The sequence below is a fragment of the Bos grunniens genome, chromosome 19 (genome assembly GCF_055505025.1).
Source record: "Bos grunniens cultivar Pamir isolate PY7600 chromosome 19, Bosgru_T2T1.0, whole genome shotgun sequence".
In the NCBI taxonomy this organism is placed as follows: Eukaryota; Metazoa; Chordata; class Mammalia; order Artiodactyla; family Bovidae; genus Bos; species Bos grunniens.
The window spans coordinates 37,097,602-37,119,454 of record NC_141183.1 but is presented as its reverse complement, the minus strand read 5'-3'; the positions used below and the strand labels follow the sequence as shown (position 1 = coordinate 37,119,454).

Below are 21,853 nucleotides of genomic sequence, written 5' to 3'. Positions count from 1 at the left end.
CACGCTAGGCCTCCCTGTCCATCACCAACTCCTGGAGTTGACTCAAACTCATGTCCATTGAGTCAGTGATATCATTCAGCTATCTCATCCTCTGTCATCCCTTTCTCCTCCCGCCTTCGATCTTTCCCAGCATCAGGGTCTTTTCCAATGAGTCAGTTCTTTGCATGAGGTGGCCAAAGTATTGGCCACCTACTTTGGGATACTCCACAGTGGGATTTATCAGTTCTATGGTGAGCTGACAATTGTGTGACCCCTGGGTGGGGCTGGAGAAAAACTGGCCCCTCCCAGTGCCAAGTCCCGTGACTCCTGTCAGTTACTTCAAATTGGCCGTGGTGAAGATACTTATGTCATGGAAATAAGCAAACACTACAAATTTCAGGAATCTTTTTGTCTCCCGAGAGCCTGTTGTTAAATGTTTACCAGATATCCCAGGGTATTGTCATTATGGTTGAAAGTAATCAGAACATTTTCACCCCAGGCAGACACAATGCATACCAGTTTGGCTATTTTTACTGACGTGACCACTCAGTCAGAACAGTCAGTTCCACAGAATAGTTGGTTGACTTCCCCACCCACAGCCCCCATTTCGGAGGCAGTGGTGTTGTGGGAAAGACGATTCAGTCCAGTGGTCAGTTGGACCCACTTCTTGATGCAGTGTGTCACACACCTTCAGAAACAGGAGCAAAAGCTGGGTCAGAGTGCCAGGGTCCGCCGTGGGCTTATGAGAGCTGTCTTCCTTGGAGGACAGCCCTTATATTAATACATGTGAACTGGTTTCTTACCCAGTCTGTTTCTGGGTCTGGGGGGTTGTCAGGTTCCCTTAGCTTTTCTGGAGTTCCAGGGTGCTCAGGGTAGGCTCGTCTGTGGGAAAGCCCCCCAACCCTGGGGCCCGACCTCTCCACCACAGGATAGTCCACTGGTGGGCCTTGCAGGAGCACAGGAGCAGAAAGAAGAATCTGGCTCCTAGAAGAGGAATTGGCTGCCTGGTGATGGTGTCTGGGGCCTCTCCCTGGTGGGCTGAGCATAAAGGGGAAGTGTGGTCAGGCTGGCACCCACAGCTCGGGCTGGGTGGAAGGCCTGTGGGCAAGAGACTGCCTCTCCCCAGCTGTGCTGAGCCACGGCCTTCAGAGCACTGATGGCCCCTCAGCCGCTCACATCTGGACCTCCTGCAACTCAGGTAAGCACCTGGGCCCAGTCAAGGCAGGGGACCGCCAGGGCTGGGCCAGGGGATTGTAGCCTGGGGCCTGGGGACCACTGGGTGGGGCTGGAGAAAAACTGGCCTGGAAACCACCCTGCTGGTGGCTGGCTGGATGACCTCAAGGTCATCTCCAGCTCCTGGGGCCTCCTCGTGTGTAAGGTGGGGTCATGAAGAGGCCTGCTCCTCAGGCTGGAATGATGTTGTGCCTGGGAGTGAGACGTGTGTACTGTGAGCAGGTTGTAATCATTCTCTGGATTCTGATGGTGAGTTTGGGTACCTGACTCACGCGAGGACCCTCAGTGGGTCCGTGCTGGAGAGAGGGTGGGGATCGAGGCACTAACTCTGTGAACTTGGGGCTCCCCCTGAAGCCCTGGGATGAGCACCAACAGCCCGGGTGTCTTTGTCACTGTGTCTCTAGCATTCAGGGACCTCTCTTGCAGAGGCCTCGGGGTCAAGACCTCCATTGAGCCATCTACTCTCGCCGTCTGGAAAAAATTACTGCGGTGGGGGCCTGGGTTCGGCTTTGTCCTTTTAACTTCCACCTTCTCATGCATCAGTTGTCCTTCATGTCACTCCCTCTCCTGGTCCCTCTGCATGTGTGGATCTCTAAGGAGGCATCAGAAGTGGGGATTGTTGAGCCTGCAGAAGACAAGGGCTGGGAGCTTCTTTTGAGTATTTTTTTTTAGCATCTCTTTCTTTTTCTCTTTCTGAAAATTAGAAAACTGCAAAGCAATAGCGGAAACAATGACCCTTGATCCCACCACCTCACAACAATCACGGTAAAGAGGGTGCTGCTGTCTTGCCTTCCAGTCATTTTTTCTTAGGCGTAGCTGTTTTGGAAAGTTACCTATGTTTTATTTTGATATAAGTACATTCTAGACATAGAAATACAGATGTCACTGCTGTCTTCAGGGCACCAGCATCCCTGATTCTCTTCCATCTACTCAACATGAGGCTGGCATTCCTGCCAGAGAGCTCCTGGGTGACAGGTTCAAGTTTCCCTCACATTCTCAGAGCCAAACAAACAGGGGAAAGTAAGCAACAGCAAGGGGCTTCCCTGGTGGCTAAGACGATAAAGAATCTGCCTGCAATGCATGCAACCTGTGTTTGATCCCTGGGTCAGAAAGATCCCCTGGAGAAGGGAATGGCAATCCACTCCAGTATTCTTACCTGGAGAATTCCATGGACAGAGGAGCTTGGCGGGCTACAATCCATGGGGTCCCGAAGAGTAAGACGTGACTGAGTGACTAACACTTACATGCAAAGGCAAGTAGAAACTTGGTTGGACCCAAGGAAGGACTGCTGGGTTGTAGAAATCCTGGAATAAACTCACTAAGAATCCTGAATGACCTGCAGCTCTGGAGGGCTCTGCTAACCCATCATCCCAAACATCTCGAAGATACTAGAAAATTGACCTGTTTGAGAGCAGGGAGCAGAAGCTCTTGTAAAACATGATGCCTAAATTTTTGAAAACGTGTTTGCTTTATGCCTCACAGCAAGGCTGGGTGGGAGGGAAAGAAAGAAGGACCCTACTCTCACGCACCGAACAATCTAAATCCACCTTTCTGTGCTTTCTCCCAGCCATTCTCCTGGCACATCTTCAAGTAATGTTATAAGATGTGGCGATAGTCTAGATATAAGTCAGCATTCTGTTCCTTTCATGTGGTTTCTCAATAGTTGATGATGCTTTCTTCCTAATGACTCCTAGATTACTGCATCCTATCCTATCAAGTCTCCAGTCTTCTTGCCTGGAAAATGCCATGGACAGAGAAGCCTAGCAGGCCCCAGTCCATGGGGTCACAAAGGGCTGGACACGACTGACTAACACACACGTCCTATCAAGTGGCCCTTCTGTAATTTTCTTCCCCAAGAGACCCCCATTTGGCTGCTGGGCAGCTCCCTGTTCATCTCTACGAAGGTTCACCTCTACACGATTGTCCTCTTAGGGTTTTACTTTGTTCAGATTATTTCTCAGGCTATATTTCTAGAAATGATATTATAGAATTAAATGGTGTGATCGTTTTTTAAATGTACTATTTTCTCTCCAAAATTGTATTTAAAATTAATGTGTCCTATCACTGGCCCTGTGGGAGGGTCCGTTTCACCACAACTTCGCCATGATAGGATTTTATGGTTATCTTTCATTTTTGCTAGCAAGTAGATGTAGTTCCTAACTGTGGCAACAGGGGCGATAAACTATGATGGGTGAGTGTATACGAACAGAGTCAAGCCCTCTAATGAAATAAATCAGACAAGGTTAATCTGAGAGCTGGTGTGATAAGCTGTAACACTGAGGGGAGCATGTGGGAAAAAGGATATGTTTGGCTTGATTTCTTCTCTTTAGCTCTCTAGGACTTATATTTAACCTTTCACAGAAGTGGAAGGACAGAGAGAGGGAGAAGAGAAACAATTCCTTTTAATACTCTGCTCCCACCCTACCCCAGGCATGCTTGAGTTTTACTTTTTTAATTTATTTTGGCTGCACCATTACATCATATGGGATCTTAGTTCCCTGACCAGGGGTCGAACCCATGCCCCCTGCTTTGGAAGCATGGAGTCTTAACCTCTGGACCTCTATCCAGGGAAATCCCACACTTGGTTTTAGGTGGCCATCAACTATCCAGACAGCCATTTCTGGGGCTGACAACAGCAGGGCAGGGTCGAATGGGAACTTGGCCTCACTAAGCCTGAGCAGTGACCGTCTGGGAACTAGAGATGAATTCGGGCAAGCACAGCCCATGCTGACTGGCAGGTGTTGCCTCAGTATTATCTGGAGTCTCCCAGACACTTGAGATCCAGGCGGAGAGCAGCTTGGACCCTCATTCCATGCCCTGCAAAGTGCAGAGCTGTCCCTCAGATTTCTGTGGGTTCCACAGGAGGCCAGTCCTGCTCTGAGCCCCTGTGGGTGAGCCTCTGCTCCATACTGCACCAACCCAAGGCTGAAACAGTGTTACAATTTGGGTGGGAGTAAATTAAACAGGGGTGGGAAGCTGTAATTAATTTTATTAATACGTTTTACTTAGCCCACTCTATCCAAAATACTATCATTTCAACATGTAACTGAGATAAACATTTGTTAATGAGATCTATCATGTTCTTTCTGTACCAAGTCTTTGAAATCCAGCGTGTATTTCGAACTTGCAGCACATACTCAACTAGCCATCTAGCCAGTGCTCAGTGGAAGGGCCTCACGGGGCCAGTGGCTGCTGTCTTGGACAGGGCAGGCCTCTGGTAGAGGGATTTGTGTCCATAAAGGCAGAGAGTAAGGAACTGGACTCATATTCACATCTCCCCAACTTCCTGCTAAGCTATTTGCAAGTCCACTTCTTCCGACAAAGCCTTTTTCTGACTAACTTTCTGAAACTCTAATTCACCACCAACACACGCATTCCACCCACACCTCTTGGGACTCATGGCTATTTCAGGTTGCTTATTTTTCATGAGAAAAACTCAAGTCTTTCAATACACAGGGCATTACCATTAATACACTTTGAAATAAACTGAGAGGCTGACACTCAGGACTTCTTCTCATGAAATAGGCTAGAATAGATGAGAAACTGCCAATTGGAGTGCACCTGAAGACACTTTGTGAAACGTTTTATTTATGTGAATATATGTGTAGCTGTCACATTGTAAATTGCACATCTTACTCTGAGGAATTTGGTTAAAAAAAAAAAAAAAGCAAATTCTTGAACAAAGCCACAGTCTCCAGAATTCCTGGTGATGGAGAGTGAATGTGTTTTCTGCCACTGACTCCCCGGAAACGCCTTTTGGGGAAGTGAGAGTCAGAGCTGGGTTGGTAGTTGCTTTTAGTGGCTCTCCCACCCTGAGCCTACTCAGAACTGAGTGCCTTAGGCTACGGAGGACAGAGCAATCAAGAGAGAGAAGCTGCCACTCCACCCTTCACACCTCTCTGCCTGGCTTCTGCTTCCCAGCCAGCCGCTTGAAGCCCACGACCAAAGGCAGGGGGAGATCAGGGAGCCTGCCCAAGCTCTCGTGTCCAGGTGAGGTGCTTTAGAACTAGAATGCCAGCACTTGAATTTCAGACCCTGGATCCAAACTGCCTACTGCATCATTAGCGGAGAAGCCTGCCCACAACAAGGGAAGAGGGAAGGAGGTGGGGCCGTCAGTCATGCAGTCATTTATTCACAGATGCGTATGGCACTCCCACTGCATTCCAGGTGACGGTCTAGGAACTAGAAAGAGTGGTAGAGGGAGCAGCAAGATTCTTGCTCTCCAAGAGCTTACAGCCAGTGTGGGAGATGATGAACAGCAAACAAACCATCAGACAGCTGTCACAGTAAGTGTATGCAGGCTCAGTTGGAGGAAAAAAAAAATGCATTTTGAATATTGATCATAGCCTGTTGCGGAGTGGGAAGCAGGGCTGTCTGCCTCTCACCCTGCCGCCCCCAGAACCTCGCCTGTCGACTCTTCCTAACTCAGAACAGGAGCTTTCTGGCCAGCTTCCTGCCCTCTCATCCCAGTCTGGTTCTGCTGAACAGCACAGCCCTCCTTCCATCCTTGTTCCCTTTTAAAAGCTGATTCTTCCATCTGAGCCCATGAAGGTAGCTTTTGCTCTCTTTTCTCTGCCTGCATTTCATTTTGTCCTTTTTCCTGACACTTCACAGTTTATAAACACACTGACTCCCTGTATTTTAAACAATCTTTCCTCATCTCACTTTTCCCCCTTCTTGAAATTCAGGCTTCCCTTGCCTTCTGGGCTTTCATCAAGCTGACTAGCGCCCTCTTTAAGCCGTTATCAGAGGAGTGACTGAGATGCAAAGTCTGTCTGAGGACAGGGTGATTGAGAAGAAGTGGCTCGATAGAGTGCAGGACACTGAGCTCTGGGGTGAGGAGTGTCTGTGAAGCTGGGAGGGGAGGACAAGCAGGGAGGACGATGGGCAGACAGCAGGTCTTCCCAGGTCGCCTTAGCCCTGCAGGAACTTCACTCCGAGGCCATGTTTGGTTATGACTATCCTCTAAGGACTTTGGATAAGATTCTAGGATACTCCTGCTCCTGCCAACGCCCTGGGGAAGGAATCCTGAGGCTCCATGAAGCCATTCACACCCTAGTAAAAATCAGTTCCTCTTCCTCAGTGTCAGGCAAATGGGTATAAAAGTAGGGGAAGTAGGGAGAGAGAGTGACTTGTTGACGATGGAGTTCCATCAGCCATGTGACGAGCAAACAGGAGAAGTCTTTGGGTTTAAGGCGTTTGTTTTAGTGCCTTCAGTCTACTTTGCTGCTTCTACTGCCTGTGAATGTTGCGAGGAACAAGCCTTCAGCCTCCTCACCTCTGCAGCTCGGGGCTCTACAAGCTGGCTGGATGTAGTGTTCTCCCCAAGGCCTGAGAACCCACTGGAGCGTGTGTTAACAATGCTGAGTCCCACACCAGAGTTACAAATCAGAATTGGGAGTAGAGTTGGGACACAGACTGTGGTATCTATCTGCATTTTAGTACATTTCCCAAAGCTCTGGCTTAGTGGTCACAAGTAAGAGTCCTGGGCTTAGCTTCTGATTTTTTCCACTTATGACCTTGGGCAAGTTCATTGAGCTCATCTAAACTTCTATTCTCTTTTCTCTAAAATGGGGCTATAATTATGACCTGCCGTACAGTGTGGTTGAACTCATGCTAAGGTAGCATATATGTATGTTCCTTTTCTAAGATGCATTTTCATATTGAGGTTCTTATTATTTGGAACAAGTCACAACTCAAGGTAGAGGTCTTGCCAATATTGGAATTTCTTGACCGATGGTTCTGCTTTCAGTTCTGTTATGAAAAGAAGTATTTATCAACTTGGTGTAAATCTGACAGAGTAAAAACAGCATGAACTTTGGCATCAGACCAGGCTGTGCTGCAATCTTAGACTAGTGAGCTACTAGACATGCTGCCTTTAACAAATTGCCTAAACCCTATGAGTTCTCTCTTTTTATCTTTTTTTTATACAATGGGGGTAATAATAACTCCTCCCAACACCAGTATAAGGATTAAGTGATAACATGTATGTCACTGGTTCTCAACACTGGCCTCCACCTAGAATCATCTGGAGAACTTTACTAAAACAAAGTCCCAATGGCCAGGCCTCAGGTTGGGAATTTCCACTCTTCCTCAAGTTCTTGCCCTGGGGTCTGACACACCAAGGTCCTCAATAGCTAATGGCTAAAGGCAGCTCCCTTGTTCTTCTGACTCTTCTTTCTTCCATTCGTGGTGTCCACCAAATGCTCCCCCAGTTGACGGGAACTGAGGTCAGGCCCTGCCCTCCTCCCGGCAGCCAGGACCCCTAACCTGTATCTGTAGACTCAGCACCTCACCCTTCCCAGGCCCAGGACCTGCTGACCTATGGCTCAGCTTTGGATCAGCTTTGGGGCCACACTGAATCCTTCCCTCCTCTGGTCCATACTGCACTATGAGCCCCTACTCTGGCTCACGGGGCTCTCTCTTATTTCTGAGTCCAAGTCCAGCCTTGAGAAACTTCCAATGAGCTCAGACTCTTGAAAACAAAAATGTCCCCTCCCATGTGGCAGTCCCCTCCCAGACACAGAGACCCACGTCTGTCCCAAGCCTCGGGGTGGGTCTTCGCTGCTTCTTCCCCGAGCCAGCAACATCGAGCACTCTGTGGTGGACTTCTGGTCAGAGATGGCAGGATCATTGCTGACTTTTTCCCTTTTCATTCCGGAGACATCAATAGAAGGAAAAAAAAAACAATAAAAATAAATTTTATAATGTATAAATCCATGAGACCACTTTCACTAGAGTCTCATCTTCCTACAGTATCAGCATGAGGTGGTTTGTGTGGTGGTCTCACCCACCCCAAGATGTCCACATCCCAACCCCTGGAACCTGTGGTTATGTCAGACTACAAGGCAAGGAGGAACTGTGGTCACAAGCAGAACTGAGGTTGCAAATCAGCTGACCTGGAGACGCAGTGATGAACCTGGATTATCCGGGTGAGCCCAGTGTAACCACAGCATGCGTGTGTGCACGCGTGCTCAATCATGTCCACCTCTTTGTGACCCCTCAGGCTGTAACCCGGCAGGCTCCTCTGTCCATGGGATTTTCCAGGCAAGAATCCTGGAGCGAGTTGCCATTTCCTCCTCCAGGGGATCTTCCTGACCCTGGGATCAAACCCACGTCTCCCGGATTGGCAGGCAGGTTCTTTCCAGCTGTGCCACCAAGGAAGCCCATTGTTATCACAAGAGTCCTTATAAGTGGGAGAGGGAGGCACAAGAGGAGGTGAGACGTGACTGGGGAAGGACTGTCAGAGAGATGCAAGGAGATGGAGGAGGGGGCTGTGAGCCAAGGAACACAAGCAACCTCCAGAAGCTGAAAGGAGCAAGGAAGTGGCTTCTCCAGTGGGGACTTCGGAAGGGGCCAACCCTGCCCAATGGCAACGTGCTGGCTGTTGTGTTACCCAGCAATTTGGCTGGATAAAACTTCTGTGCTGTTTTTAGACATGACATCCGTGGTGATTTGTTGGAGCGGCCACAGTGAACAGATGCAGTTTTTTTCTAACTACCCTACTGCCTGGGTTCCTGCCTTGTTCCAGCAAGGAGAGGCCTCCCCCAGTGACATTTCGGTCCAACTCCAAAACTTTTATTACTTTTGATTACTAAGCAGATTCATTTCAGTTTTAAAAATTTAGTCACACTCATTTAAAAACTTCCGTCTCATCTTTGACCCAAAGCTCCCTGCTTTGCCCAGTGAGGGGAGTACAGAGCAAGGTGAGGGGTGAAGTCTGCCTCAGCTCCCTAAGCACCTTTCCCTGCCCTTACCCCCGCCTTCCCCCCAGTATCGGATTGAGGAGGAAAGACAGGGACAGACAGTTTTCCACAGGAAGTCTCCTCTCGCTGGGTCACTGCTGCTGATCGAGTCTGTGGTGTTGGGTGGAGACTCACCCTTGGCCCTTGAGTCCCTTGGGGTCCCTTGAGAGACTCAGCTGCACCTTTGGGCTGGCTGCCAGCCTCCTCTCATGTAAACACCTCTTTGCGTGATGTTTCAGTAGCTCTCAGGAAGCCTGCACCCCACGACCTTATCTACTCCAGGCCTGACAACACAAGTGGGATTCAGTTTCCATACTTTCCAGAGCCTGAACTGGACTATACAGCCGTGACACACTGCCCACCAGCTGTACTCCCTGCCATCTCTCCCCAGGGCTCCTGTCCCCTCTCTTGGGGTGGGGGGACCACTGGGATGTGGTTATTAATAGCCCCCTTCCTCAGCTGCATGCTCCCAAAAAGACCCGCTCGTCTTGGTTCTGTTGTAAAGGCACCTGTCGGCAGTTCATGGGGGAAGAGCTATTTCTCTGATCTTAGGTTATGGGGAACTTGGGACTTTCATTCTCAAGCCCCGATCATTCATTCTGGGGAATGCCTTGGGCCCCCACAACACCATATGACTACCACAGCGATGTTCCTTTTGAAGTAAAGTGAGATATCCTGACCTCCATCTGACCTCTCCTTGATGATTCAGAGGCATCCTGACACTGGAAGGCTCTGAGACACAGAGAGGAAGCGTTCCGCCCTCCCTCCTTCCTGGGTGACCTGGGGGAAGTCACTACACCTCTGTCTCAGGCCCTGTTTAGAAAAGGGTGTGGTGGTGAGGGTGAAATAAGGTGAGTGATGAGAAAGCTCTTGGTGCACTAAACACGCTCAAAACATCTGATGGGAAATCAAAGCCATTCAATTTGTGTGAACAGGACTGCAGAATATTTACCACTTTGCATTGTTCTGAAAAGTGACCCATAGTTTCACTTTCTGGCATCATCCTATTTCCTCTTTCTTTCCCAAGAATCTGATGAGAATAAAATTTCTCTGAACTTGAAATCTGAACAAAGGGAAGCTACACTAAATGGTTGATTGACTCTTATCAGTGTTATAAAAGTAAACGCATAAGTTAAAAAAGATAAAAAAGCAAAGAATTTGGAGGGTTTACAGAGAACAGCAAGTTGCCAGGCCTCTTGCTTCCCTCCCCACACCCAGTTATGCTCTTCAGATGCAACAGCTTTTAACTCTGCCTGGTGTGTGTTTCTATAGCTGTAAAGAGTATGTTTATGTGTCTCCTCGGAGAAATCCGTCAGGAGTAAAGAAAAAGTCAAAGAGATAGAATATATGAGGGGAAAATTAGACTAAGAACTAGGAGACATTTAACTAAGAGAAGAGAGACTGAGTGGCCATCAACAGATGGATGAAGAAAATGTGGAGTATACATATATATTCACACACACACATACAATGGAATATTACTCGACCATAAAGAAGGAAATATTACCACTTACAGCAACACAGATGGACTTAGAGACACACTAAGTGACATAAGTCAGACACAGAAAGACAAATACTGTATGACATCACTTAGATGTGGGATTTTTAAAAATAATACAAATGAACTTGTTTACGAAACAGACACAAACTCACAGAACTAGAAAACAAACTTATAACTACCAAAGGGGAAGGAGGAGAGGGATAAACTAGGAGCATCGGATTAACAGATACACTCTACTATATATGAAGTATTTACTGTACATATATATATATATATAAAGGATTTACTGTATAGCACAGAGAACTATATTCAATATCTTGTAATAACCTATAATGGAAATGAACCTTTTCTCATGCAGACTAATTCAGTTTGCTTTGCATCCTTCTCCCTCTGATCATGCCTCACTCAAGAGATCCATCAAGGTATTTTTCTAACCTCCACCTCAAAAAACAAGTGAAAATGTTAGTCGCTTAGTTGTATCCAACTCTTTGCAACCCCATGGTCTATAGCCTGCCAGGCTCCTCTATCTATGGAGTTCTCCAGGCAAGAATACTGGAGTGGGTTGCCAGTCCCTTCTCCAGAGGACCGTCCCAACCCAGGAATTGAACCCAGGTCTACATTATAGGCAGATTCTTTATATCTAAGCCACCAGGGAAGCACTCCCCCACACCCCAAAAAAAGCCCTCAAAATTCTATCTGCCCTGTTATGAATTTAGTCTAGTTGTCCCTTTGATATAAAAACAACTGCTGTCAGTTATTGCTTTAAATGGCATTTCCCCTTCCTGCTGCATGTTTGACAGTGTAAAGAAAAGCAGTGATTATGTGTACAGTTTCTAGAGTAACTGGTAAGTACATGTCTTACCTCTAATATTCGTAAATTCCCTGTAAGGTAGTAGACAGCATCACTGGCATATGGCAGGTGAGGACACTGAGGCTTGGAGAAAGTTAATCACTTGCCTGAGGTCTCCCAGCTGCAAATCAGCAGTGTTTGATTGTGAGCAAACGCCTGCCTGGTCCCTAAGCAGATGCTGCCGCACAACATGGTAGATAACTGTCTCCACCTCCCAAGAAGCCCTTCACTCATGTCTTATCCTCTCCCTCCATTCTTCTCAGGATCTCAATGCCATGGATTGGTGGAAGGACCATTTCTGGATCATCTTGGCTGTGGCCATCATCTTTACCTCTGTGAGCCTGGGCACCATCCTGTTCTGTGTCTGTAGGTGTCTGTTTAGACCAGGTAATGACCCTCCCCCTTGGGCAGGTGGAGGGAGGGGAGGGAAGTGGTGGTTGTTGGGGCACTGGGGCTTCTTTAGGGCAAAAAGATTAGTTCTGGGCTTCCATGGGCTGAACTCTGGATTTAGCATCATGCACTCTGGGTCGATTCCTAGCTCTGCTACTAATATGTGTCTCTGGGCCTCAATTTCCCTCTCTGCACAGTGAAGGGAGGGAGGTTACTTAATCTCCAAGAACTCTTCCGGCCCTCATGGTTTGGGTAAAAGCAGAATCAGTTTCAAGGCATGCTGTTCTCCAGTGCTGTCTCTCTCCAATGTCACAGCACCTTACCGCTGGAACTTGAGAGTACAAGTGCATAGAATGTCAAAAACTGTCTTGATTCCAAATGCATTGACTTGTGCACATGAAATATGTACAGCGTTTTGTACGGCAATCATTCTCCACAAAGTAGTTTTTAAAAATGTCTTAAGACACCTCTGGCTGTCTAATGGTTAAGATTCCATGCTTCCAAAGCAGGGAGCATGGGTTTGATACCTGGTCAGGGAACTAAGATCCCACATGACACGCAAGATGCAAAAAAAAAAAAAAAAATTTAAAAACTGACTGTTTTTGAGCTATCTGAAAAAAAGCCCTAATTTGAGTTTTCCATCTCTCACCTTACCCCATAGCGTACCTTCACATTTTGAAGTGTGGTATTACAAAAAAAGTCTTCAGGCATGAAAAATGGACTCATTTCATGGTTGACCACCGTGACTGCCTATTCTAAGATCATACTCTGAATTTGGGAGTATTATATGTGCCTTGGACAGAGGTTCTTAGCACACTTGGACATAAATAAGCAGGTTCCTGGAGGATTACTGTCAATTTAGACTATCTACAAGTGAGTTTCTACTTTAATATTCATCTCCAAAAACATGAAATTCTGGTTCAATAGTGAGTTTTCTTAAGATCCTACCCCTTAGCTAATGACCTAGGCTTGGAGCACACTTGGGGATGGTAAATGCTCTGAGAGGTATGGCTGTCTTGCCCTGGGGCACCTAGGGGGCATCCCTCCAGAATCAGGGCCCTGTCCTCCTGATGCATCTGGATATGGCCTCAGGGTCCTGCTGAACCAGTGCTGGAAGGTCAGGGCTGCTCAGGAATGAAAGCTTCTGTCATTCTTTTCAATCTCTCTGTAGAGATAAGAAAAGCAAGGTTCAGAGAGAGGCAAATCCTTGGTTCAGGTCTCCTGGGACTTGGTGGCAGAGTTGGAGCCAGAACTTGGGTACACTGGGCTCCCCATTCAAAGCCCTTTCCCCTCCACCCTCTGATGGTAATTAGTTTTTTAAATACAGAAAGTGTATTCTAGCTACTGTAGTCCTCTATCCACTTGTCTTTTTAAAATATTTCATTTTTTAAATTTGGATTTGTTTTAGTTTGGTTGCACAGGCTCTTGGGTGCGGTGCACAAGCTTTTGCTAGCTGTGGTGTGCCAGTTTAGTTGCCTCGAAGCATGTGAGATCTTAGTTCCCTGACCAGGGATCGAACCACGTCCCCTGTATTGGAAGGCAGATTCTTAACCACTGGACCACCAGGGAAGTCCCAAAACATTTTGCTTTTAGATATGGACAAAATATGACCTTGAACAAAAACTTTACTTATTCTCTTTTATCTTGACCCACTCCTATTAACAAGTAGGTTATAATTAATAATAACTTACATGTCCAGCATATCACAGTTTACAAACTGCTATTCCCATTTTTCATCTCATTTCCTCCCATTAATCCTTTTGGCTATTCACTCAACTAGTATTTCTAAGTGACAGCTATATGCTAGGTAGACACAGTACCAGGCAATGAGGAAGCAGCCACAGCCCACACTGGATTAGTCCCAGACTCTGAGGTCAGACTATCTGGATGACATTCTGACTCTATCACTTATGAGCTCTGTGCCCCTAAGTCTGTTTTCTCTGGATGGTTCTTCTTCTGACTATCCTGAACCTGCCCATTCTCTGGTCTCTTCTAAACTCTAAAGATCACAATTTTGGACAATTCTTCCTAAATGAATATGCTTATTTTTTTCCTTAGGCAAGAAATGGGAAATTTCCAAGTCCTTGAAACAAAAGCAGAGAGATGAAGAAACGATGTATGAGTAAGTGCGGGGAATCCTGCTTTTTAATTTTGAGAACCGCCTGTCCACTTTCATTCTTGTGCCTGCACTACTGAGCTGGTGTGTGCATGGTCAGTCACTTAGTCGTGTCCGACTCTTTGTGACCCTGTGGACTGTAGCCCACCAGGCTCCGCTGCCCATGGGATTTTTCCAGGCAAGAATACTGGAGTGGGTTGCCATTCCCTTCTCCAGGGGATCTTCCTGACCCAGGGATCCAACCCACATCTCCTGCTTGGCTGGCAGATTCTTTACCACTGAGTCACCTGGGAAGCCCCTGAAACTTCTTACCAAAGTATAATATAAATACAGAAAAATGCATATGGTAAGAGTACAACTCAATGAATTTCCACAAACTAAAAAGACCTGGTAGCTTGCACCCAGATTAAGAAACAAAATTACCAGCACCTCAATCCCATATATACCCTTTCAGCCTTTAAATCCTAAGGATAATCACTATCTGAAATAGTATAGGCTCATTTTTCCTTGTCTTTATACTTCCTATACATGGTATTATACAGTATGTGTTATTCAGTGTTTAACCTCTTCTGCTCAGCATTTTTTTGTGAGATTCATTGTGTGTAATTGTAGACTGTTCATTCTCATTACGATAGAGTGTTCCACTGTGGAACTGAACCATGATGAATTTATCCATTCTGCTACTTATAGGCATTTGAGTAGCATCCAGTTTGCCATTGTTATGAATAGTGCTGTCATAAACATTTTAGTAACATATCTTTTGATCAGCAGGATATATACCCAATGTTGCTGTCACATGGTAGGTGTATGTTTAGCATTAGGAGTACACCTGTTTTTTGTTTGTTTGTTTGTTTGGCTATGCTGGGTCTTCATTGCTTCAAGGGCTTTTCTCTAGTTGTGGTGAGCGGGGGCTACTCTTCATTGAGGTGTGAGGGCTTCTCGTTGCTGTGGCTTCTCTTATTGCAGAGCACAGGCTCTAGAGCTTTAATAGCTGCAGCATATGGGTTCCACAGTGGTGGCTCCCCAGGCTCCAGAGCACAGGCTCAATAGTTGTGGCACACGGGCTTAGTTGCTCTACAGTATGTTGAGTTCCTGGATCAGGGGTCAAACCCATGTCTCCTGCATTGGCAGGCAGATTCTTTTTATCACTGAGCCACCTGGGAAGCCCAGGTTTTGCACATCCATTTTGCACATCAAAATACACCCGGTGCTTACCTCCCCCTGCTGATCCAGCTCAGGTAAACACAGAAAGATGAGATCCGGGGTCTAAGTTAGAGTGCTTCTGCTCCACACCCTCAAATCCAAATGGTCCCTGGGCTAAAGAAGTGGTTTTTTTAGTGTGTCAGTTACAGATGGGATGCAAGACCTAGGAAAGAAAGGAGATGCTTTCAGTCTTTAGGGACCAAGATTTGAATGTTCAACTCTGTCCATTTCCCTTGACATTTTCTCTTAAATCAGCAGGCATGATCAAAACCAAACACTGACTCTTATTCTTTCTCTCTTCCAGGAATGTTACAGAACAATTCTCAGTTCAATTACCCCCTCTGCCACCCAGGGATATGCTTTCCCCAGGAGTTGCCTGTGAGTATAATTTGCTGATAACAGTCTCATTCAGAGTAAAATAATAAATTTGTCTTGGCATCTTAGTCAGCTTGTGCTCAGTTGCTCAGTCGTGTCCAACTCTTTGCAACCCCACAGACTATAGCCTATTAGGCTCCTCTGTCCATGGGATTCTCCAGGCAAGAATACTGGAATGGATTGCCATTTCCTCCTCCAGGGGATCTTCCTGACCCAGGAATCGAACCCACTTCTCCTGTGCCTCCTACATTAGCAGGCAGATTCTTTACCACTGAGCCACTTGGGAAGCAGTCAGCTTGGGTTGCCCATAAAACAGTAACACAGACAATGTGGCTTAAATGACAGTAAATTTCTCATAGTTCTGGAGCCTAAAAGTCTAAGATCAAGGTGCAAGGCCAATCTGGTTTCTGGTGAGAATACTTCTAGTTTGCAGATGACTGTGTGCAAACACGGAGGGGAAACAGCTCTCTGGTGTCTCTTAGAAGGGCACTAATCCTATTGGATCAGGGCCCTGCCCTTCTGACCTTGTTTAACTTTAATTACTTATTTGGATACCCCATCTCTGAATATAACTGCACTGGTGGTTAGCACACATGGTTCAGCATATGGATTTTGCGGGGACACAAACTTTCAGTCTATAATACTGGAATTTGCAGATGGCAGCAACCTGTTTCAAGAAGATGAATTAAGTTTAAGATGGGGGCGGAGTACAAAATAAGTACCAATGCTTCCAATATTCAATGTGTAAATTCATATTCAAATTCCAGCTTGCAGCATGGATATAAAGGAACACTGGGCTTTTCACACTTTGTATCAGAAAATCTCTGCCTGGTTCCCTTGACTGGGATGGTCTTCCTTAAGCTCTACATACAGCTGACTTTACCTCACCCTTCTGGTATCAGCTCAAATGTTACCACCTCAGAGAGTTCACTCCTGACCATCCTACATAAAGAAATCCTTCCAATTCTCCTTTTGAAGCTTATGACAATTATCCTAAGTAAGCTAATTATCCTTCATCTGTCCATTATCTGTCTCCTCCATTATAATACAAACCCTAGAAAATAAGCATCCTTCTTGTCTTGTTCACCCTTCTTTACCCACCATTAAGAACAGTGCCTAAAGGGATTTCCCTGGAGATCCATGGGTAAGACTCCACACTCCCAGGGCAAGGGGCCTGGGTTTGATCCCTGGTTGGGGAACTAGATCCCCCACGTGCCATACAACTAAAGAGTTTGCATGCCACAACAAAGACCCTGGACAACCAAATAAATATATACAAATATTAAAAAAAAAAAACAATAGTGTCTGGAGCTTAGTAGATAATGGATGAAATATTTTAATTGAATAGATAAATAGTAATATTAGCTAGCATTTGTTGAGCAGGCACTGTGTCAGGTCCCATGCTTGGCACTTTATAGATACTGTCTCATTTAATCCTCTCAGCAACTATATGCAGCAGGTACATTATTATGTCCCTCTAACAGAGGAAGACACTGAAGCACAGAGAAGTTAAGTGACTTACTCATGGTCACACAGCTAGTGACTGCTGAATCCTGAAGATGAGTTTGGATCTGACTGCAGAACTGAAATGGTGGTTGTTATTCAAGTTCTCTTAGGAAAAGATGTGATTGTGGGGTGGCAGTTCCAGGCCCCATCGAGGGGGAGCTGAGATTTTCCTCCCCTTTAGTCCATGTGCTATGTGCCCATCTTCTGCTAATTCTACCTTTTGAAGACACCACTGCCCCCTTCCTTCTTAGCAGAGGGGTGATGCATGTGAGCAATTATAGATAGTTCTGGAATGCCGTATTCAGTCATTGTGAGGGACATGCCTGAAAGGAAATGTTTGTATCGCTTCCTTATGAGAATTAGAACCTGTAGGTACAGCACTACTCATTTCACTACCAGCTCTGGTCAGTTTCTTGTCTGAACTTCTGTCTTGTGGCTCCCACTGCAGTGCAGTCAGGCAAAGCGACAAGGGAGTCAAGATGTCTGACTGATGTTTGCCACTTATTCACTAGGGTGAGTCTGAGACTGTGTCATGGCTGGACCTCAGTTTCCTCTGCAAAATGGGGATCTGGTCCACCAAGACGTGGGAGGATACTGAAACCCATGAAAATCATGCAGAGCCACTTGGTCAAAAATACATAAACATACGCTAGCTTTGCATCTGATACCTTTTTGTGTATTCTAGCCCCACAGGAAACCCCAAGTCGGCCCACACCAGCTGCATACTCTTCGGTACATAAAATTAGAAATAAGAAGACAATCACCGTCCCAAGCTATATTGAGCCTGAGGAAGACTATGATGATGTTGATGTCCCTGCCAATACAGAAAATCATCATTTTGAAACAAACGTTTCTTCCTTTTGGCAAGCAGAAGACGGTTCACAGAGCTTATTTTAAAAACAATCAAGAATGGCTGAAGTTCAATAAGTGCCCAAGTCCGAAAGCCAGTGGTAATATTATGGAACTCTATAAGATAAACACTTTCTGAATCAGATGGAGAAGCATCAGTGATCAGATAACTGCAGCCAGAGGAAAGCTGCCTGTGCTCAGCTCTAAGAATGGAGAGGAGTCAGGCCTTGGGCTTCTGCTGAGCGAGGTTCCATGTGGAGGCCCAGTGGACCCTGCAAAGCTCTCCCCACTTCCCTCCGCCCTGAGAAACCACTCAGTTCCCGGCATTCTTCCCCTGTTTGTGTGGTTCTAAGCGACCTTAAATCTTGGTGTTTGATTGTACGAGCCTCCCAGGCTCCCATCCCCTGCACAAGCCCCTACCTGCTCCACCCACCTCACACATTGAGGGGCTGTGGGTGGTAGTCACAGCTAAGCGCTCTTGCACACAAGTCACACATCACACCTTGCGGATTCTTCAAGGGTGGGGGTGTGCTTCTTGTTCTTGTGAACCCTCCCCACCTACACAATCCCAAGCCCCAGGGCCTCTCTATGACATCGGCCAAACTAACCTCAGAGATCCAAGTTTCCAGCCAGAGTTTTTTCACTGCTTCCTGGCTGCACCGTAACAATCAACAAAGAACAGAAGTCACCTTCTAGACCACAGGACGGACGTTACCCATAGGGGTGTTGATTTTGCAACATGTGTACTGGAGGAAAAAAGGTTTCCCCAGGAAAAATCATAGGGAACAGGAAAGAAAGGGACGAGTCAGTGGCAGATTCAAGATGAAAGTTCAGGGGTCTTTAATACACTCCTCCGATATTTTCATTACTGCTTTCCCCCTTGTGTAGCATTCAAGACAAACAGTATCATATCCTCCCTGCCAGATTCCTATCCCTGAGTGACTGGGAGGCAGAAACTCCAGTTCATTATGCTACACCCAATGATACATCCAGGGAGCGGGCTGCGGTCCAGTTATACGAGTGTCCTAATGGGGTCACCAAGGCCTGAGTCACCCTGAACCTCATCGATTCCTTCAAGTTGATCTGCTGACGCCTGAAGACTTGACACTGTCTAGCCAGACTCACAGGATGCTGACTTCTAAGCAATCCCTGAGAAATCCAGCTAACAGGCTTGCAGGGCGAGCAGCATGAACTGGTGGAAAGGCCCAGGAGTGACACCCGGACTGAGCTCCTCCTTGAGAGATGGAAAACGTGTACCTGTCATCCCCCTCAACCACTTAAGCACTGCTGGACCAGTGAGGACACGTGCTTCCTCCCAGGTTCTCTCTTTCTAGACTCCATAGAAACTTCCAACTCCTTGTAATACCTCCTTGTTTTAGACCGGTGGTTCTCTAACTATGGCCTTAGGGAATTCTGGTATTCCATGAGCCAGAGAGGACTCATTTCTTAAATCCTAGAAAAAACCCACATGCCCTAGAGCCCGCACAGGACAACTACTGAAGCCCGCATGCCTAGAGCTTGTGTTCCACAACAAGAGAAGCCACCTCAATGAGAAGCCCAAGCGCCGCAACAGAGAGCAGCCCCTGATTGCCACAACTAGAGGAAGCCTGCACAAAGCAACAAAGGCCCAGAGCAGCCATAAAGTAATTAATTATATTTTTTAATTATAGGGGAAAAAATGGCTAAAGGATAGAAGTGTTTTCCAAGCATGCTTTCCCTTTTAAAATTTCCGCAAACCATCCACATCTACACCAAAAGTTAAAAAGTAAATACCAGACATGTGTAAACTCCTCCTTGGTTTCTGGGCCACCATCTCCTGGTTCTCCTCCTGCCTGACTGGCCTGTCTCCATCTTTGCAAGAACACCTCCTTCTGAAACATCTCTTCAATGTCAATCTTTCTCAGGGTCCTGTCCCTGCATCTCCCTCCAAACACTCATGAGTGACCTCATGGGATCTCACTGCTCCCTGCAATTGGCCCTAATGAAACACTTCTCACTCTGCATTATAATTGCCTAGTTAATTCTTTATCTCCTTCCTAACTTGGGACTCTTTGGGGTGGAAGCTGTCTATATTCCAGTATATTCCCAATGTCCAGCTGAAACCCTGACATATATTAGGCACTTAATAAATATTTATTGAATATTGATCATTAATGGAAAATCTACCAGTGTGACAAAAACAAATCCTTTTTCTCTGGGCCTGTGTAACTTGGCTGAGATGCTATACAGGGCACCTGTAATAAAACCATGTTTTCTACCAACAAAGTTGTTTCCAGTTTGAATGATATAATTAGGTACATCAAGATTTCACAGGACATTTTTGTGTATTCTAGCCCCACAGGAAACCCCAAGTCAGCCACCAGTGTCATATCTGACTCATAGATAAAGTCACAAATAAGAAGACAGTTTCCATTCTGAGCAACAGTGATGATGTTAAAATCCCTACAAACATGGAAAACTATCATTTGGAAACAATTCCTGTTCTACCACCTTAGCTGATTTGAGAACTGATGGCTTACCCGTGCCCCAAATCAGTGAATTTAGTTTTCTTTACAATAGTTAACAGTCTGATCTTTGTGATACAGACAAGATTGTTCCCTGGAAATGCTCAGGTTTACTAGCAACAAATTTTACAAATCACGTGTATCAGTTAGTATGCTTTAGGCTGCAAGGAACAGACTATCCAATGAAAGATAACTTAAACAATAAGAAATGTATGACTTCACAAACCAAGGCATCTTGATAAGCACTCACTCCAGAATGCATCAGATTTAAGACTCAGAGGTATGAGCTGACTTTTCTTACATTCTCTTAGCTTTCCCCTCATGGCAGCTATTTTGCCACCATGCGGGGAAAGCTAAGAGAATTTTCCTATGAAAGGAAAGCTAACAATCACATCCTATGACAATAAACCTAGGAAGGAAAGGGGGCATTTTCTCCCATAGAACTTTCCATTAATTAGGAAAAACTTTCCCAGAAGCTCCCAGCAACTTTTCCTAATGTCTCGTTGGTCAGGATTGGTTCACATGCCCAGCTATAGGAAAGGCCTATCTTCTGCCTTTCTGGCTTGAAGTGGGCTTTGCCATCAAGGAAAATGAAGGGGATAGCTGCTAAATAGGCAATCTACCATCACTTCATTTTTGCATATAACACTGTTCATTATTTGCTGGTTTTCAGTTAAAACCTCAGAGTTGGTAGGTATCAGGGTAAGGTGTCATGTCCAGATTCTACCATTCACCCTTCTTTTCTTACAGGGTTTTGATCAATTAAAAATTGACAAAGAATTGCCATCAGGTGAGGATAATAACAATAACAACAATAGCATCACTAACACGGGCCCAGAGTGACTGAGCACTACTTTATGTTATGTTCTAAGGCATCACTGTGCAGTGTAACGACAACCTTGAACAGGCAGGCCTAGGGGGACAGTTATAGTTATCAGGGAAGGGGCTTCATCCTCCTCCTTCCACCTCCTTGGCCTTGCTGTTCCTTGAAAACCACTCTGATGGTCTCATTCTTCCCTGCCCTCAGATAAAATCTGAAGGTGATGGATTTTTCTGTTCACTCTACGGTAATAAAAAGTCTGCCAGGTGTGGTTTACACAGGTGTGTGCATTTCTTAAAACTCAGTGACTACACACTTCAGATTTTTGCATTTCAACCTAAGTAAATTTTACCTCAAAAGAATCTGGCTGCCAATGCAGGGGACATGGGTTTGATCCCTAGTTGGGGAAGATTCCACATATTGCAGGGAAACCAAACCCATGTGCCACAACTAATAAAGCCTGAGCGCCCTAGAACCTGCGCTCTGCAATGAGAAGCCACCACAGTGAGAAGCCCGTGCACTCCAGCTAGAGAGCACCCCTGCTCGACACAGCTAGAGAAAGCCTGCACGCAGCAGTTAAGACCCGGTGCAACCAAAAATAAATACATAAAATTAAAAAAAGAGAAAAACTGTAAACAAATATTGAACTCTATAATGATATGCACACTGAAGTAGTTAGGGGAGGCACACTAGTGTTCGCAATTTATGTTGAAATAATTCCAAAGACAAGAAAGTTGTAGAGCCTGCACTTTAGGCCAGAGAGAGGGTTGGAGCCATTTCTC

At 45.9% G+C, this 21,853-nt stretch overlaps 2 protein-coding genes across 5 annotated transcripts in view; one reads left to right on the top strand and one right to left on the bottom strand.

The window, feature by feature from the left end:
* Positions 1-492: 492 nt before the first annotated feature.
* Positions 493-21,853, bottom strand: part of ZFP3 (ZFP3 zinc finger protein) — an 87,014-nt gene continuing 65,653 nt past the window's right edge. Inside the window, exons 2-3 of one of the 2 annotated variants that reach the window (XR_015148017.1) lie at positions 15,030-15,180; positions 493-1,837 (exon numbers count right to left, since the gene is read on the bottom strand). The gene's annotated coding sequence lies outside the window, so the exon portion shown is untranslated. Of the gene's footprint in view, positions 1,838-4,762; positions 7,861-15,029; positions 15,181-21,853 lie in introns of those variants that run through there. The other variant, XR_015148016.1, reaches the window with a different exon arrangement.
* On the top strand, positions 1,042-20,012 carry SCIMP (SLP adaptor and CSK interacting membrane protein). Of its 3 annotated transcripts, none has more exons than XM_086359477.1 (5): positions 1,042-1,177; positions 11,572-11,695; positions 13,757-13,820; positions 15,322-15,395; positions 17,584-20,012. In XM_086359477.1, exons 1-5 carry the CDS (start codon positions 1,136-1,138, stop codon positions 17,793-17,795), a joined length of 516 nt encoding a protein of 171 aa, XP_086215603.1. In that variant the 5' UTR covers positions 1,042-1,135; the 3' UTR covers positions 17,796-20,012. The 3 variants fall into 3 exon arrangements, with proteins under 3 accessions (XP_086215603.1, XP_086215604.1, XP_086215602.1); XM_086359478.1 differs by lacking the exon at positions 1,042-1,177 and adding an exon at positions 5,065-5,202; XM_086359476.1 differs by lacking the exon at positions 1,042-1,177 and adding an exon at positions 5,331-5,498.